Source organism: Neolamprologus multifasciatus, chromosome 6 (assembly GCF_963576455.1).
Source record: "Neolamprologus multifasciatus chromosome 6, fNeoMul1.2, whole genome shotgun sequence".
NCBI lineage: Eukaryota > Metazoa > Chordata > Actinopteri > Cichliformes > Cichlidae > Neolamprologus > Neolamprologus multifasciatus.
The window spans coordinates 8,010,837-8,027,315 of NC_140444.1; the positions used below are offsets into that span (position 1 = coordinate 8,010,837).

General features: G+C 41.8%; 1 protein-coding gene and 1 non-coding gene across 10 annotated transcripts in view; both read right to left on the bottom strand.

The window, feature by feature from the left end:
• The window catches only part of htt (huntingtin), a 33,065-nt gene that overhangs the window by 15,846 nt on the left and 740 nt on the right, over positions 1-16,479 (bottom strand). For 4 of the 9 annotated variants that reach the window (XM_085161891.1, XM_085161888.1, XM_085161890.1 and 1 more), the window contains exons 2-43: positions 16,262-16,345; positions 15,734-15,854; positions 15,559-15,618; positions 15,312-15,391; positions 14,989-15,127; positions 14,749-14,890; positions 14,435-14,613; positions 14,151-14,355; positions 13,750-13,797; positions 13,407-13,484; positions 12,884-13,287; positions 10,299-10,493; positions 9,235-9,361; positions 9,028-9,143; positions 8,830-8,941; positions 8,508-8,645; positions 7,518-7,676; positions 7,337-7,434; positions 7,050-7,189; positions 6,841-6,904; positions 6,631-6,731; positions 6,379-6,525; positions 5,992-6,112; positions 5,752-5,897; positions 5,471-5,652; positions 5,142-5,359; positions 4,865-4,991; positions 4,660-4,784; positions 4,459-4,569; positions 4,235-4,312; positions 3,411-3,634; positions 2,819-2,897; positions 2,553-2,714; positions 2,409-2,464; positions 2,142-2,290; positions 1,916-2,052; positions 1,699-1,815; positions 1,444-1,566; positions 1,053-1,312; positions 770-912; positions 430-652; positions 141-282 (exon numbers count right to left, since the gene is read on the bottom strand). In XM_085161891.1, coding sequence (XP_085018017.1) covers positions 141-282; positions 430-652; positions 770-912; positions 1,053-1,312; positions 1,444-1,566; positions 1,699-1,815; positions 1,916-2,052; positions 2,142-2,290; positions 2,409-2,464; positions 2,553-2,714; positions 2,819-2,897; positions 3,411-3,634; positions 4,235-4,312; positions 4,459-4,569; positions 4,660-4,784; positions 4,865-4,991; positions 5,142-5,359; positions 5,471-5,652; positions 5,752-5,897; positions 5,992-6,112; positions 6,379-6,525; positions 6,631-6,731; positions 6,841-6,904; positions 7,050-7,189; positions 7,337-7,434; positions 7,518-7,676; positions 8,508-8,645; positions 8,830-8,941; positions 9,028-9,143; positions 9,235-9,361; positions 10,299-10,493; positions 12,884-13,287; positions 13,407-13,484; positions 13,750-13,797; positions 14,151-14,355; positions 14,435-14,613; positions 14,749-14,890; positions 14,989-15,127; positions 15,312-15,391; positions 15,559-15,618; positions 15,734-15,854; positions 16,262-16,345 — 5,860 coding nt within the window. The remainder of the gene's footprint in view (positions 1-140; positions 283-429; positions 653-769; positions 913-1,052; positions 1,313-1,443; positions 1,567-1,698; positions 1,816-1,915; positions 2,053-2,141; positions 2,291-2,408; positions 2,465-2,552; positions 2,715-2,818; positions 2,898-3,410; positions 3,635-4,234; positions 4,313-4,458; positions 4,570-4,659; positions 4,785-4,864; positions 4,992-5,141; positions 5,360-5,470; positions 5,653-5,751; positions 5,898-5,991; positions 6,113-6,378; positions 6,526-6,630; positions 6,732-6,840; positions 6,905-7,049; positions 7,190-7,336; positions 7,435-7,517; positions 7,677-8,507; positions 8,646-8,829; positions 8,942-9,027; positions 9,144-9,234; positions 9,362-10,298; positions 10,494-12,883; positions 13,288-13,406; positions 13,485-13,749; positions 13,798-14,150; positions 14,356-14,434; positions 14,614-14,748; positions 14,891-14,988; positions 15,128-15,311; positions 15,392-15,558; positions 15,619-15,733; positions 15,855-16,261; positions 16,346-16,479) is intronic. The other 5 variants (XM_085161894.1, XM_085161893.1, XM_085161892.1 and 2 more) reach the window with 3 other exon arrangements.
• On the bottom strand, positions 4,049-4,178 carry LOC146516297 (small Cajal body-specific RNA 14). The gene has a single exon (XR_014874797.1).

The following is a 16,479-nucleotide window of genomic DNA, read 5'->3' on the forward strand; positions in this document are numbered from 1 at the left end:
TAAATATTGTTCTTTATAGATAGTAAAGAGCAAATATATCCAAATGTAATTTTCAACATCTTTTTTAGCTGAGAATAGTATATCGTGATCTTTGTATAATTTATCCCAACAGTATGATCCCATATTCTTAGTAATCTTACCACATAGTCACAGAAGAGGATTACAGCTCCCCTGCGTACAATCTCTCTGTTAACCATTGCTAACTGGGACTCCGGCTTGTCCTCTTCACCTTCCCCTGAGGAATGAGGGCTCAGCAGCTTTGTGGATGAGAGACTGTGTCGTCTGATAGAAAGAAAACAAGGTACAGTTTTAAAAAGGAGACGGTGCAGCGTTTTTCCTCATTTTATATCCTCATTGACTCATTTATAATAATTAAAAAGTGCACACAAATACACCTGACCCCAGTTAATCCCCTCGCACTGTTCCTACCTGGGTGTCTGATGAACCTCAGCCCACCAAGAGTAGTTGGTGTAGTTAATGATGAGAAGAACTTGGCACCAGAGGAGCACAAGGGATGGGTGGGTGGTGATGAGGCACTGTACCATGCTGTTCAGACCTTCTAAGGGGTAGAAGAGGTTGGCCTCTGTGGCTGTCTGTCCATTCTCACCCTTCAGGAGACGGCTGGCTGCAGCTGTGATCCTGCGAAACATTCCTAGGAGGAAACAAAAACGAAAAATAGGTAAAAGAACTTAATCTGAATTATATTTGATATATTATTTTAAAATATCATACAGAGAGTTTGTGCATTTCCCAGATTTCACATGCTTACCACTTTTGAAGACGTGTATGAGACACATGAGCAGCGTGCCCAGCTGCTGGCAGTAGAAGGTGTGCTGCTGCTCAGTGATCTCCACTTTAACCTGCCTGGTTGAAATGTCATCCAACAACACACCTACAAGCTGGAGAAGGAATCTAGATGGGAGGTGGAAAAGAGAGAAGTGAAAGAAGGTAAAAAGGCAAGAAGAGTTAGACCCTTGGAGGCAATCTGGTAGCTGAGAAAACAGAGCAGAGTAGAAACCTTTCTCAGCCTGTTAAAGATAGTAAATAATAACCTGGCAAATGTTTCCTCAGGTTGAGCCTTTTGCATTTCACCATTAGTTTCCTGTTTGCAGATTGTGTCAGCAGCAGGCGGGTCGTTTGGGGAGGGGCTATGCTGATGCAGGCGGCGGATAGCGTGGCAAGAGAGGAGATTTGGAGAGAGTGCCAGCTCATGGACACGAGAAAGCACAATGTCTTCAGTGGACTGCGAGACCAGTACCCTAAGCACTGCCAGGATACCAGATACCCACAGCTGGACTGTAGCTACAGATGCCTGCAAGAACCAATGTCAGATTTCACATCAAATCTTACCTTTTCCTGTTTTTTTGTTTTTTTGAATAAATCAGTCACTTAAAAACGAGAGAAATTGTGAAAAAGTGCACGCTATCTGATGAGATGTCTCACCATGGTGGCTGGGATGGTGAACATACTCTTGAGCAGCATGTCAACAGGTCTGAGAGAGGAGGGTGCCACCGTCTCAAACAGAGTGTTTAATACTCCTAATGCCTCTGGAGAGTCCAGATGCATCTGTGGAGACCAAACATACAAATATGCTTACTGAAACAAACAGAAATTGCCTGATCACGCATCTGTATAAATTACTGCAAAAATTAGTTGGCTTTAACCATCAAGGTTAATCCAACATAAACAATTTCCTACCTGCTGCTTGGCAATCATGGGAAGTATGACGTCTGCAATCTGTCTGGATAATCTCTTCCACTTGTCTTCATTCTCTTTGTGACACTGCTGCAGTACAAGAATGAACATCTCCAACACCTGCAGCGGACACATGGAAGCATGAGCAAGGCAGAGAACAAGTGGGTTGAATATCTGATGATGTAGCATGCTGTGTCTCTGCATCTACTTGTAAACATACCTGATGGTACTGCACAAGTCTTAGCAGCATGGAGACCACAACTTCTTTCTGTGTATCCAGCTCCTTGCCTGCATCAGCTTTGTTTGAGCCCCTCAAGACAAACAGATCGTGAACTATAGGCTGCAAGGCTGGGATGGCTGTAGACGAAGCAGAAAAGTGTAAATGTAACCATCAACAAGAAAAAAGAGGAATTAAAAATTATATAAGTCATATGCATTCCTCTCACCATGTGTGACAGCTTTTCTGCCACTTGCCATAATGCCATCACACAGCTGGATGATCTTGGGAATGCTGATAATCTGCTTGGAGTGGTAGCGTTCATAAGACAGCAGCACCAGGAAGAAAAAGATGTTGGGAATGATGGCCTCTGAATCTCTGTAAGTGATGCAAACAGTTATTTTATTACCCAGGAAACATATGTGACAAGCTTTAATAGTTCATATATACACACACACAGGAGAAATCTGAAATTTTTTACTGACTCAAAACATACCTGAACTGCCCCACTTCAATGTACTCAAACTGTTTCAGGACAAAGCCAATAAACACCTAAAACATAAATTTCTGAATGAGCCATACTATAAAATTTGAAGTTGGAGATGACCAAAAAAGAAAAAAGTGCATGTGTTTGTTTTACCTGGTCTGAGTCTAGCAGGCAGTAGTTGACTCTGAGCTGCACAAGCTGAGCGAGCAGGTCCAGTACTTGTCTTTGCAGCGCCACAGATGTGCTGGTGGTATACTGCTTCAAAGCTTTGATCACCAACGGCTCAAACAGTCGAATGTGGTTATGAATGGCATTCTGAGAAAACACAAGATGCAACTCTCAAAACAGCAGCAGACCACATAAGCGACTCTTAGCGCATAATATCAGTATGGAACAGCAGCAAGACAATGAAAGCGTACCTTGTCTCCTCTGTGGCGCGCTGCATTTGTGATGCTGGATCTCAGTTGATTGGATGCTTTTTGCATTACATCGAACCATCTTAAATTAAAGAAAAAAAGAAGAAGAAGAAAAAGCACAGACTTATTATCGCACTTAGTTCATACATTTTATATTACTTACACACACACACACACAAGCCCGTTCAGCTATCTTAGTGAGTACGTTCATTGACATAATGCTTTCCCTAGCCCCTTACCCTAACCCTAACCATTAAAAATGAATGCCTAACCCTAAACATAACCTAATTGTAACCCTGACACCAAAACCACATTTTGAGCCTCAAAAAGGCCTTCAAACTTGTGTGTCCTCACAAGTGACTGTTGGTTCTCACAAGTATAGTAGAATGCAGATTTCGGTCCTCACAAAGATAGCTAGACAGGAACACACAAGCCACACATACCCCTATAAAACAACTGAATACACACTATAAGCATGTGCAGGGGTGGAGAATAAATATGTGCAGAAAGTCACAGAAAAAAAAGGAGAGTTTGCTATTTCCTAAATAAGGACATCTATGCATACGTATGGGAGACGTGTGTTACTACAACTCACCCAGAGGTATCCTGCTCCTGTTCAGCCTGCACCATGTTACGGAGGCTTGCATCAGCAAGAGCCTGGGTAAAGTGAGTGTATGGAGCCATGAAGCAGTAGTGGTAGAGTCCTGGCCGCAAGCTGGAAGAGCCAAGACGTAGAGCTTTGCCCTGGGACCGGCTGGGTCCACTCAACACGCCCTCATACTGGGAGGCCAGGTTGGTCCCAAATAGTGTCTTCAACAGCTGGAGAATAAGTCAACTTATTACCACAAGAACTCTTTTGCAAATATATATAAACATAAATATATACAAAAACACTATACTTTTCAACTTTACATAAAATTTGAGAATCCAGTTGATATATTTGAAGTATTCCCTTCTTTTTTTTCCCAAAACACAGCAATAATTAAGCTCCAGTGAAACCTCTTTTCTTTAGGAGCTCCTCCACCTGTAGGATTAATAGTTATATAACCAAAATCACTTCACCATTTAATTCTGCTTTTATTCATAATTGACATGCTGTGAATAACCCCTTAAACACTGACTTCCTACGCTCCCTTAAAGTCCCTTTAGTATGTCTGTGGACTTATCAAAGAAACTGAAAACTAGATTACCACTGAGACAGAATACTAATGTGTGTTGTTCTATAAATACATGAATGTATGGAACCATCGCACAGGGGAACCAATGCCTTTACAGGCCCTGTCGGCAGGAACCAGCCTCACTCTGTGTGGAGTCACACCGGCTGCAGCACACTGCTCAGTGCTAGAACCACAAAGACTGCCACACATTCAAAAGGATATACATCTAAAATTCACAGGCAATAACACATAACATACTAACCTGTTGCACACAAACTGTGGCCATGGTTGGTTCTCTGGAGAAGCAGGACTTGAGGTAGCCCAAAATTTCCTCCACACACTAAAAGAAAAGAAAAAAAGGTTACTTCTTCTATTGATAAAGAAGAAGATTATCAATAAATTGGTTGTTAACAAGAAATGAACAAGAGCCCTTGTTAAGGGATCGCACCAAACTTAACACTGAAAGACGATGAAATTCATCTTTACCTTCCCGATGTCATGAAGTGTGGCTAACTCCAGCAGCTGAGAAAGAACATCTAATGTAGCGCGCAGGAAACCTCCAAACTTTTCTTGGCTACTGTGAAGGTCCAACGTAACCTAAAAAACATTAGACCATCCATAAACCACCATACAGGCAGCAAAAATCTATTAAAATCATTTTAAGTTTAAACAAAGAAGTGTTCTGACCTTATAGTTGGCATGCGTAGCTTTGAGCACATCATAGAGCTTGAGGTAGGGAGGCAGGTGGTAGAAGTTGCCAAGGGTGGTCGATTTGTTTACAGTTGTTGAGCCTGTACTGTCTGTTGGCCTACCTGCTTAGAAAAACTCCACTTAATATTCTGAGACTCACAGAGATGATCTGTACCCTTTTTAAGCACGGTGAGGCATTTACCTGTGTTGGCCTCGCTGCCTTTCTTTGGGCTCATAGGGGTGGCACTGGGCTCGGCAACCTCCTTCTCCTTGCCTTTCCTACGAATGGGACTGAGGGAGGGGGTGTTGCTCAGGGAGGGGAGAGTGGCCTATAAAGTTGGTATAGAATGCAACAACAGAACACAATACATCAGACATCCTGTGGATCAAACTTGTGGTAAAATGCACCTGAATGCATGGTGCCAAATATTTTCTTTCATGAGTCTGTTAAACCAAATAACTCTCCTTATCAAACGCACCTTCATTGCTGGTCCTGGTGGTGTATCATCCAACACATGGGCACAGATGTTGAGGACCTTCAGCAGATGGGAAAAGAGTTGCTCCACCATGACCACCAGGGAGCGTTCTGATAGCGCGGCCCAGGGTTCCTCCAACTTACTTGGGCCTCCACTACTGGTCCCACTGCTGCCTTCTTCCTCCCCAACCCAGGGATTACGCATACATTTAGGAGCCACAGCTGAGAACATCATTAGGGTAGTGATGAATCAACAAATGTCAGAGTAAAACATGTTCATGTCAGATTAAATTATATGTAAAATACCTGAAACTCTTAAAGTAAATTACCCACCAGCTATGAGGTTTCCAGAAAGTAACAGTGCATCCTGATGCGCAGAGAGATCCAGTGGAAACCAGGCAGAAGACAATAAGGAGAGCACTGTGTTGGCAATTCCTACAGTCAGACTCCTCCGCTCTGCATCTGGTGCAGATGAGTTGGTTGAAGAGGCTGGAGCACTGCTAGGCTGTGATAAACTGCAGAAAGGAGTGAACAGACAGAAGGTAAGGGGAGTCTAGAGAAAGAGTTGAAACGATTATGTAAAAAAAATGTATTAATCGGTGCAGCATACAAACCTGAGGGTTCTGCCCCTACTGCGGTTAAGACTAGAACGGGATGAAAAGTTGCTATTGGAGCTAACATAGCCACAGTGCCAGCCTGTGCTCCAATTGCCCACTGGAAAATTTGAAGCTAGAAGGCACAAGGCCTCACAGCAGCCAAACTGCAGAGAAGACAGCATGATAAATATTTAGATGTTATGAAACAAATGCCATAAACTTGCTTTAGAGCAGGCAAACAATGAGCTGAAAACCTACAGTTAGAGCTCTGGAGGTAGACGAGGTCAAAGCATGCGAGACGGCAGCAACTACTCTGGACAAGTTGTTCTCCAACGTGACATCAGAGATAGCGTTGGACATGTTGTAGCCTCGGTATGTCCTGGCGACAAAATTTTAAGTAATTATTCCAAGGTTCCCTCAGGAATTGTGTATTTAACTGCAAAATCTTCTAAAAGCTTGTGGCTCAAAGCATTTCTTATCACAAGAAAAATAGGTCTGGGGTTGAAAATAGCTCTTATAATGAGTACAATAAGACACATTGTACTAAAAAAAACAAAGTTGAGAACTTCTTCATAGTAATATAGGCTAAGCTGACCTTTGATGAGGCACGAGATATACTGGAAGTGTGTGTGCGCGCGTGTGTACCTTGTGATTGTGCTAACTGTGAACTGGGATGGGGGTTGTGTCTCATGCATAAGCAGCTGCAGATAGACTGAACTCTGGTCTCGGGCGATTGCTACCACTGGGTCAACCTGGCCCTGGTCACAGTCATAGAACAACCTGGAAACTAGTCTGTAAAGAGACAGGAAGAGAAATATGACGAAAGTCAAAAAGGGCTTATTTACAGTCCACTACATAAAGGACATAGCACGTGCTATATGTGAAGAGGCATTTTACCTTCTGACCGCAGAGGCAGCCACGTGCCGTACTCTTGGATCGTCATCTCCCAACAGATGTATGACCACATCATTCAGGACTCTATCTTGCAGCCGCAGACGCTAGAGAAATGTAAACAAACAACACCAGTCAACAGCTGAATGCAGAAACCCAGAAAGGATATTTCAAAGAAAAGATCATTAAAAAAAAATAATCAGAAAATAACCTTACCCCAGTGTAGTGATGATCTCCTTTATGTAAAGTCTCAGTTTTCCTCTCCAAAAAATTAACTAATCTAAAACACGGGAAAAAGTAAAAAAAAATTATAAAATAATAGGTAATACAAAGTAAAGGCGAGCTTAAGTTTAAAGTTGAGTTATTATAATTTTTAGAAAACGGAGACTGTATACAACAGGCATCAGGATACAAAAGTATCCTACCGGAAGTCTAATTCTGCCAGAGTTTCCAAGAGCTCAGTGCGAACAAGCCAATAGGAAGAGTCCTTCAGTGCAAAGAGGTCAATCACCAACTGCAGGCCAAGCTCACTCAGAGTACTGCTGCAAATAGTCGTGATGCAGTGCTGAAACAAAACACACACACACACAAAAAAAATAACAATGGGTCAGACTCACAAACAAAAGCACAGACACAAAAAAAGAACTTGAGGGACAAAGCAAGACAGAGATAGAGTAGAGGTTACCAACACACTCACACAAAACCATCTTACCCTCACTGCAGAGCAAGCCATCTTGCAGGTGACAGAGGATTCATCTTTTAAAGTCTTCTGAAGCAAAGGCACCAAGTCCACCAGGGACAGTGGGTTACCTAGAGTACAGACAGACAGGTATGATAGGCATCTTTAAATACTCTTTGCAAAATGCAAGTAAGACAAAGACCAACACACAAACCTGTTGCACTCTGCACACTGGCCAGCCAAGTGTGTATGTTGAAACGTGTTTTGGTGAGCGCAGCCTGTATGATGGCTGCACATAGGATAGCTGTAGCTCCTCTAATCTGGGGGTCTCCATGGTCAATGAGGCCCAGGACATCACTAATATATTGTTGCTCTGAAAAGGTAAAAAAAATAATAATAATAATAATTATGCCAAAAAGTGTTAAAAGGCACACAAATACAGTTGTACAAATAAGTTACTATTCTGTAAATGAAAAATGCTTTCACTGTAACAAATGTTGTGCAGAGCGCTTTCAAACAAGACATTTCTTTCTGGCTATGTCCACACGTACCCGGGTATTTTTGAAAACGCAGATTTTTCTATGCGTTTGCACCTTTCGTCCACACGTAAACGGCGTTTTCGGTCACTAAAAACAGAGATTTCTAAAAACTCCGGCTAGGGTGAATATTGCCACATTGCGCCACGTTATTGTTTCGGTGAAATGAATTTCTACAATACTGTTACTGTTAATTGTACCCTCTGCAGTGTTTAAATGCTTACATATACACACACAGTTACTGTCCCTCCACACATACGACTCGGTTCTGCTTCTATGCCCCAGCTTTGTTTACTATTTCCCACCGAGGCTTCTAGACTTCTGATTGGCCAACATTTCTACACGGTTAGGAATATAGCGCCACCTGCTGCTTTGGCATGTTCCTAGCAGCGTTTTCCTTCATTTCTGCCTTTACGTGTGGACGGGATTATTTTTTAAAACGAAAACGGAAAATCTCCATTTTCAAAAATACCCGTGTACGTGTGGACATAGCCCAATGTCCACATGTACACGGAGTATGAAACGCACATGTCAAAATGCAAGTAACAACAGCTGGATTCTATTTAGCTTCTTAGTGTCAGTACTGGGAGCATACACACTGGTTTACTGTTGCACGTTACTTAGACATCTACTAGATAGGAGCAGTTTTTTTTTTCTTCAGTTCTTACCTACTACTGGAACGCCGTCCAGCGGCTCCAAATAGAGGGAGTTAAAGAAGGCTTCAGGATGCAGCGCTGCCGCTGCTCCAACACAGCTGAGAGCCAAAGCTTTCACACTTACTCGCACCTCTTTGTCAGGAATCAAGCCTGAAGAAACACAAAGCAAATAATAGCACACATAGATGTCAAAAAGTCACAGGAACAAGCACAACGCCGAGAGGGCTGAGAGTAGAAGTTGTACTTTGCTGTTAGATATATTTTGACAATCAGATCAAGGAGTCAAATTTCAAAACGAAAAAAAATTTTGGTATTGAGCAGAACACCCACTCACCATTTTTTTGTCCTGTTAGTAGGAAGGAAGCAGCAAGAAGCCGGACACAGTGCACTAGTGGCTCCGCACTCTGGTCTGTATAGTGCCCAATTGGACCTTTTATGCGTGATGGCTGACAGAAAAGCAGACAAGTGACATAATGTTAACCTTTCACTTCAACCATATATGACAAGCACGGAGAGTTTTAGGTCACTTTACCTTATTATCGGGCTCGGGTTCAGCCGGTTCATCCTTTGGTATGAAACGGTCCACGCTGCTGTCTGAACCCTGCCGGTTGTGACCGCGGCCGTCGAAGAGATGAGGCTTGCTAAGAGCTATACACAGAAACAATAACCACCATTAAAGCTTTCTAATAGGCAGAGCCCATCTGCATTTATGTGTGCATAGCTGTGTACACAAACGCACCAAGTGCTGACTGCAGGAATGGTTCTTGGGGTTCTTCTTGGGAGGAAGGTGCTGTTCCTTCATCTTCTTCATCCTGTAGTGTTCCAATCTGCATTCCAGAGTACTGACTCTCACTGCCATCCAGTACCTTATGCACACACAAACACACACACACACAAATAAATTAAAAAGAAACCATCTTCAGAAGGGAAAACTCAAATTCATAAATGTATTAGAACCGGCAGTTTGCCAAAGTTTGAAATGTAACTGCATGCACATGATACCTAATAGTTTCGACTCACCGAGTTAGTTACTGGACAGAGAAAAAACATAACAAATGACTAAAACTACAAATTAAATTAAAAAAATTCCCCCATTAAACAGGTCAACTGAATCATGCTTGGGTCAACACAATTCACAGCAAATCAACTGCATACAGGAAAAAGCACAAGCTTAAAAAGTCAACGATCCAGAGGAAGACCAAGCTTTTGCTCCAACCTGACCCTGAAATGCTAACAATATTTTTTTATTAAGCAGAACTACAGCTCTTCTAAAGTGCATGTTATTCTCTTGGTTTTGGTTTGCATGACTTCTGACAGTAAAGCAGCTTGGTAAGAACAACTCTCCCTCGCAAGATAAACCAATTTAATGGTACAATAAAAAAGAAGAGAGAGGAAAATGTGAATATTGTCTTATTCTCCAAGTTTGGCTGGAACAAAAGCCCGTCACAGCCTCTTCAAATGGTAGAGAGAACCAAATCTGAAGAATTACAACAACAACAAAAAAAACAGTTGGCCTTCATGCCTCTCCTTTTGAACTTCACTCCAGGCCAGTCACACGGGATGTCAAAGCTGCTTGCTTTTATCAAAACGCATCTGATTTTCAGGAGGGAATACCTCAAAATGAGGGGGGGAAAGAAAGGTGCATAATCTACTGTCGGTGACAACAGGAGGGGAAAAGAGGCAACAAGCTAGGAAAAGTCTTTGCATGGGTTGAGCCAACCAAAGGAGAAAGAATGAAGAAAGCCAAATGTATTGAAACAAGCAAGCCCATCCCAGTCTGTTCACTGTGTCCTGCAGGCTGACCTTGTCACTACTGCTAGAGGAGGTGGTGGTGGCATAGAAGGAGGAAGAGGAGGTGAAAGAAAATGAAGAAGACGAAGAGGAGGCAGTGTAGACAGATGAGTCGCTGTCTGCGGCATCGGGACCCTCAGTGGAAGCTGGCGAGGGTGGGGAAGGCTCAATCACCCGTGGCAATGAAGTGTGACTGGTACGAAGTGACTGGTACGAAGGATATAGGAAAGGGGGGGGCAAGACCACAGAGGTAGAATTATTATGTAACAAAAGTTCTGTAGTTGGGGCCAGAAAGGCAGATTAACCTGACACTCCAGGTACAGCTGCAAAATTCTGCAAATTAAACTTTTTCTTAAGTAACATTTGAAAGAGTTGGTTTTATTAAATGAGTGGATGACAGAGTTAAAAATCTAAGATAAAGTTTTTTTTGTTTTATTTTGCTTTGTTTTTATATGTACTAGATTTTAAAGAAAGTGTTGCATTATGCATATGCAGCCTTTATTGTTTCAAGTCCTGAATGCATCATCTAGGAATGATGCTCGTGATTTTTTTAACCTTAGGAACATGTTTTGCTGCTGATAAGAAAACTGGTTTCAGAAGAGTGAAAAAGCATCCCCCAAAATAATCCTAACAGGAGAAACAGACCGTGAACTTAATCCACAACCAAGTCCAACAGTCAAAATTACTGTGTCATTATTAGGAGCATGATCAAAAGACAAAAAAGTAATGACATAGAAAACAAGTCCAACTGCTTCTAAAAGCATAACAGGGGGAAATAAGACTTATCCGCTTCTCAGTCTGACGTCATTAGCTGTTTTCAGGTCCAAATTCCTCTTCAGTTCCCAAACTCAAAGAAACACTGGGGCATCATTGACAGTTAGAAACTGTCTAAATCCTTTCATCTTTAATAAAATGATCAGTGTGGCTGCTCTACCGGTTTAACATCCAGGCATTCATGAAAAAACAGAATTTCTGAAGTTTAACAGAGTTAGAAGTAGGCTGGGAGTTAGCTCGTTGGTTTCCATCTGAAGATAATGTACAATGTTCTGACTGAGGGATTTATGAAAAACTAAAAACGCACAGCTCTGCTATCACGTCAGACATGAATGAAGACAGAAAACTGAACAGCGGCGACTTTTGTAGGGTTACTGAAGTTGGACTAGCTGGTATATAATAATGTGCTACGTTGTGGCTAGCTACAGAGCTATGGTTAGGATAATATAGAAACACATTAGCATAGTGAAGCTGAAGGATAGACGCTGTCTTATTTTCCCCTCAGTAAATGTTAACGTGAGGTTCAGGGATGGGCAGAGACAAATGCAATCGCATGGCAGGAAAAAATGCTGAAAGCGAGCCAAACTTCAGTCAGAAGTGATGATCCATCTCCATCACGAGGTAAGTCATTAATATACTGCTGCATGGTTTGGATTACTTGCTGTGACAAATTCCTCATCCTCAGCTTCATGTACCTGTTCAAATCTGTATTAGCCTCAGGGTGACCTGATTCAAATATTTGGTGTCCAGCAAATCGTGAGCCAATAGGCTGTAGTTACATCGCAAGGTTTTAAAAACTGAGCTTTAAAACGTGCTGCAGATGAACACTAGCAATAAAAATCCAGAGAAGCCGAAAGTGATCACTGACTATTTTTAGGGGCTTCTTCAGATTAAATTTAAAAAGATTCAAAGCAAGCATTAAAACACCATAAAAAGACAACAGCCTTAATAAACGCAGGGTAGTTTGTAAGCAGGGTTCATACATAATCACTTAACCAGATTGTGACTTATTAATGTTAGCATTATGGTTGAACACTTAAGGATTTTATGTTTCTTTTTTCCTGCACAAAAGATTTAAGGATAAAAACTGATCTTCTTCTTGAATCATCTCAGGAAAATATTTCTAGCTGCTACTCTGATTAGCTGCTTTTTATCTTTTAAAAAGTCTTCAGAAAGAAATGCTAGTGTAAAGGAAGTTGTTTTGTAATCACTTCCTGTTAATATGCTATTCAATATCACTACTGGAAGAAATATTTATTCTCAGGGACAAAGATATATATTTGACCCCAAAATCTTTTACAATCAATTTGATTGATTTTAAAAGTAATGTTATTTTTAGCACCAGTTCATAACAATCTCATGGACTGTTATAGAATATTACAGGAGCATTCCCACCTCTGAAGAACTCAGTGGTAGTGGTGGTGAAGAGAGGAACACCATCTACCACAAGTCTTCAGGAAATCAAGGGGGATAATAAAGTTGTGTAATCACCAATATTACCAATATTCCACTAATGTTGAAGAAAATAAGATGTTTTCAGTGGGATAGAGGTTTCGTCAATCATCCAAGTGACTCAATAAACTACATCTAGATCAACAGAATCAACGTTCTGGGAAGTGAAGCATCATCTTCAAACCAAGAAAAATGCCATCAGAGACATAAAGGTTCAGAGGTAATTAATGGATTGCATGGTAATTAACTCCATCATTGTCTAGGGAAGCACACTGTTCATTGTATTCAACAGAAACCCACACAATTACTGGATGTACAAGCTGTAGTCTCCAATAAAATTAGCCATGTGCAGTCCTACCCAGTCAACTTACCAGTTCTGCTACATCCGAAGGGGTGACAGCTGAGTCCGGTCCCTCTGTGGTGGTTTGGGAGGAGTCGCTGGGTGGTAGTGAGCGATCATTAGTGCCTAGCAGTGTCCCACTTTCTCCTAGAGGCCCTCCCTCTGGAGTCGCATTCTCTGGGGTGGTGTAGTCAGCAGTCTCTGGGGTAACATTTGCTCCACCACTGGAGCTCCGACTCAGCATTTCCTCCTCGTTGTCATTGGGCGACTCTGGAGTGCCTGATGTAGATGTCCCACCTCCGCCACCGCCCTGTTCTGAGGAAGCACTGAGGTCCACAGAATCACCAGGCTGCAGAGCATGCTGGGAAGACCGAGGCTGTTCAGTGATGATGTCCACCTGGGCTGCAGAGGAGCCGTCTGCACCAACAACTGATGCTAAAGTAAGAAACACACAGAAGCTTTATTTTTGCTCCACATACTTACACTGTGAAATTAGGAACACAGTCAAAGTTGACATAAACTTGACAATTTGCTTGCTGGTGTTTGTATCTCACCTGTGAAAGCACCAGTAGTGACCTCAGTCCTCTCAGGGTCATCCTCCAACCCATCCTCCTCTCCAGAGAGCATTTTACCTGGAAATAACAGGTTTATTGTCAATATGAATCTGTAAGATTAACAGCAGTTTAAAAAAAAGGAAAGGCACTCAAACCTAAGAGTGGTGATTTACTTTAAATTGAGCACAAGAATAAAATTTAGATATACAGGGATAATAATATGTAATTTTAGGCAAGTCCACGGCCTTTAGTGCCTCACAGTTGAAGGTAAACTTGTTCAAGCCCTCATTGGCACATCTGAGAGAGGAAAGAGGTGAACAGAGGAGATAAACAGACTAGTCACCTCTCTGTTTCCTGAGAAGGAGTGGACTGCAGGAAGACCCTCCCCCCGCTGCAAAAGGCATGAAAACAGGAAGCAGAAATAGAAGTTGAGGAGTAGGAAAGTAGTACAGGCTCAGAGAAGCTTATAAGAAACAGAAACTATTATTTAAGGATGTCAGAAAATTAGTTAAAATGCAAAGAAAAAGGCCATGAACAAAAGAAGAGGCTAGAGTGGAACCCCAACACAGTTTGTCCATGCGGTGCCCTGGCGAGGTCAGCATAAGTGAATGAATTATAAACTAGTTGAAACAGATAAAAATCGTGCCTCTAGAGCTGGATAACTGTGTAAATATTTCTAGGCACATATCTAAAGGGATAATAAAAAGCACTGTTTAGATAGTATTAGTCAATTCATGTGATTACCAATGAATTCAAGGATGCTGCCAGAACGTGAGCGGTTCTCAGTGTCCTGACGAAAAACGGTGGCATGTGGGATGCTACCAGCAGTAATGAGCATGTGCAGAAGCTCTGGTGGGGGAGTCCTGAAGACCTGCTGCAGCAGCTCCAGAGCAGCTGTGACCACATTGTGATCCCAGTGCTGTGTGTAGTGTAGGGTTAGCTCATACACCTTTAAAAGACATGCATACAGAATTATTGCATATCCAATTATACAAGTGTATACAAACTCTTTTTTCTTCTTTTTTCACCTGCAGCAGTTGTTCGGGTGTTGGTTGTACATCAGCTTCCTTTCTCATGACACCAAAGCTTCCTTTAAGACTAGTGGAGTTGACATGCTGCTGCAGCAGAGGCATCAGGTAACGAAGGGTTAGCAGCACCCCCAGTATTAGATGGCTGGGGTGTTCATCATCCACCGGAACCAACAGACCTGGAAAAAGGCGAAAAGGGCAAAAATTCTAAATTAGCTCACATATTTTAACATAAATGAGCTTAGTAAAATGTAAAAGGGTAGAAAAGACATGTCCACAGTCTGTGCTTGACAGTGAGCCTGTGTGCGACCTACCCAGAAGCACATTAAGGAGCCAGGTGTAGAAGTAGCTGGTGCGTCTGGAGTGCTGGCAAATACTAACAGCTGAACTGGCTGCTGTCCGTCTAATGGTCGGGGAGCTGGACTTCAGATTAGCCACAAATGCCTTCAGCAGCACCTAAAACAGAAATAGTTGGATGATGTTAAAAAAAAAAGACGTTTCCACTGGCCTATGATTTTTTTTTCTACTTTAGCACACAATCAGCAGGTGAATACCTTGATTTCACCATCATTGGCAAAGTGTCCCAGGGCAGACATGATCTTGGGCATTGCTGTAGCAAGTGTCTCCTGCACAGTCTCTTCCTGCCGCTTTGTGATTCTGGTGAGGCACGGCAACAGGTTGACCAGGTAAGGTCTGCGCCATAAGGGAGAGACAAGAAGTATACATGAAGTAAAAGCAAAACAAAAATATACATATGCAAGTAAAAAAGCACAGATGATACTTTGATGTTGTCCCCACAAAAGCAGCAGACTATAAAATAAGACATGTTGTGGATAATGGTTTAAAAAAAATGTAAAAATATTATAAGTTTGCATACCTGCATTTCTGCGGTCTGATGAGGTGGGCAAGCTCAGCAAACCTCCATAAAGCTGCCCTCAGACTCCGAGAGGCACCATTCTATTGAGCCACACAAGCAATGATATTACCATGTCTAATATCTGACCGTACTTTCTCTAAAGAAACATCAAACAATTTCTTTTCACATCTAACACTGGCCTATAGTCTGAGAGAACAGACATATAAGGTGTATTACAAAATGCTCACTTTACAACCCCATGCCTTACCTTTTTAATTTCTTTGTACAACTCCAGCTGCAGTCTAGGCAAGTTGGAGTCCATCAGTGCCTGAAAATTATCAAAATGAATGATTAACACTACCACCAACAACACCAAACTTATTTTGACAATTTTTGTCATTAATATTCTTATTCATTTTTCCCATCTTGCAGATTTTGCTCACTTTGATTATTTTGTTCAGGCACTCATCGGCTACCATCCGAACATCTGATTCACTGTCATCGCTGCAGAGCAGGAACATCTCCATGGCGATGCCAAGCAGTTTCTGAAACTCTGGAGATGTTCTATTCCAGGGACAAGAGAGAGGAAAAGGCAAAAATACATTATTTTTTTCCCTTTCTCAAACTGTTAACCCCCTAGCATAAACTCACAAAACTGAGGAGCAATAAGTTTTTTCCAAAAAGGACATTACAGAAAAGAAAAAAACCTATATGTAAAGACGAACATGTCCCCACTTCATTCCCAAAATACAAAAGTGAAACCAAATATCACAGAAATCAGTGAAATCAGGTGTAAAATCACTACTGAAGCAGCTCTGGTTGCAAATGACATCACCCTGTACCTCAGACATTCTTTACAGAAAAGCTATCTTACCGTTTATACAGTCAGTGAAGGTGATAGGAAACCCTAAAAGAATATAAAAAGATATGACTCACACCGACACATATTTAGATCAAATAACAAGGAATACCTCAGTGACTGAGCCACAATGTTTTCACATATTGTCAGACAGTGGGTCACCCTGTCCTTCTTTGTGGCAGCTTGCTCCTTTTTTCTGTGGAAGATAAGACAAAATGCAAAAGATGAGCGTGCGTGTGTGTGTGTGCACAAAGAAAGACTGAATTTAGGTATCTTGCTCATAGCCAAGGAATGCAGTGATTAAAATAATAACTATAAGTCAGAGCCATC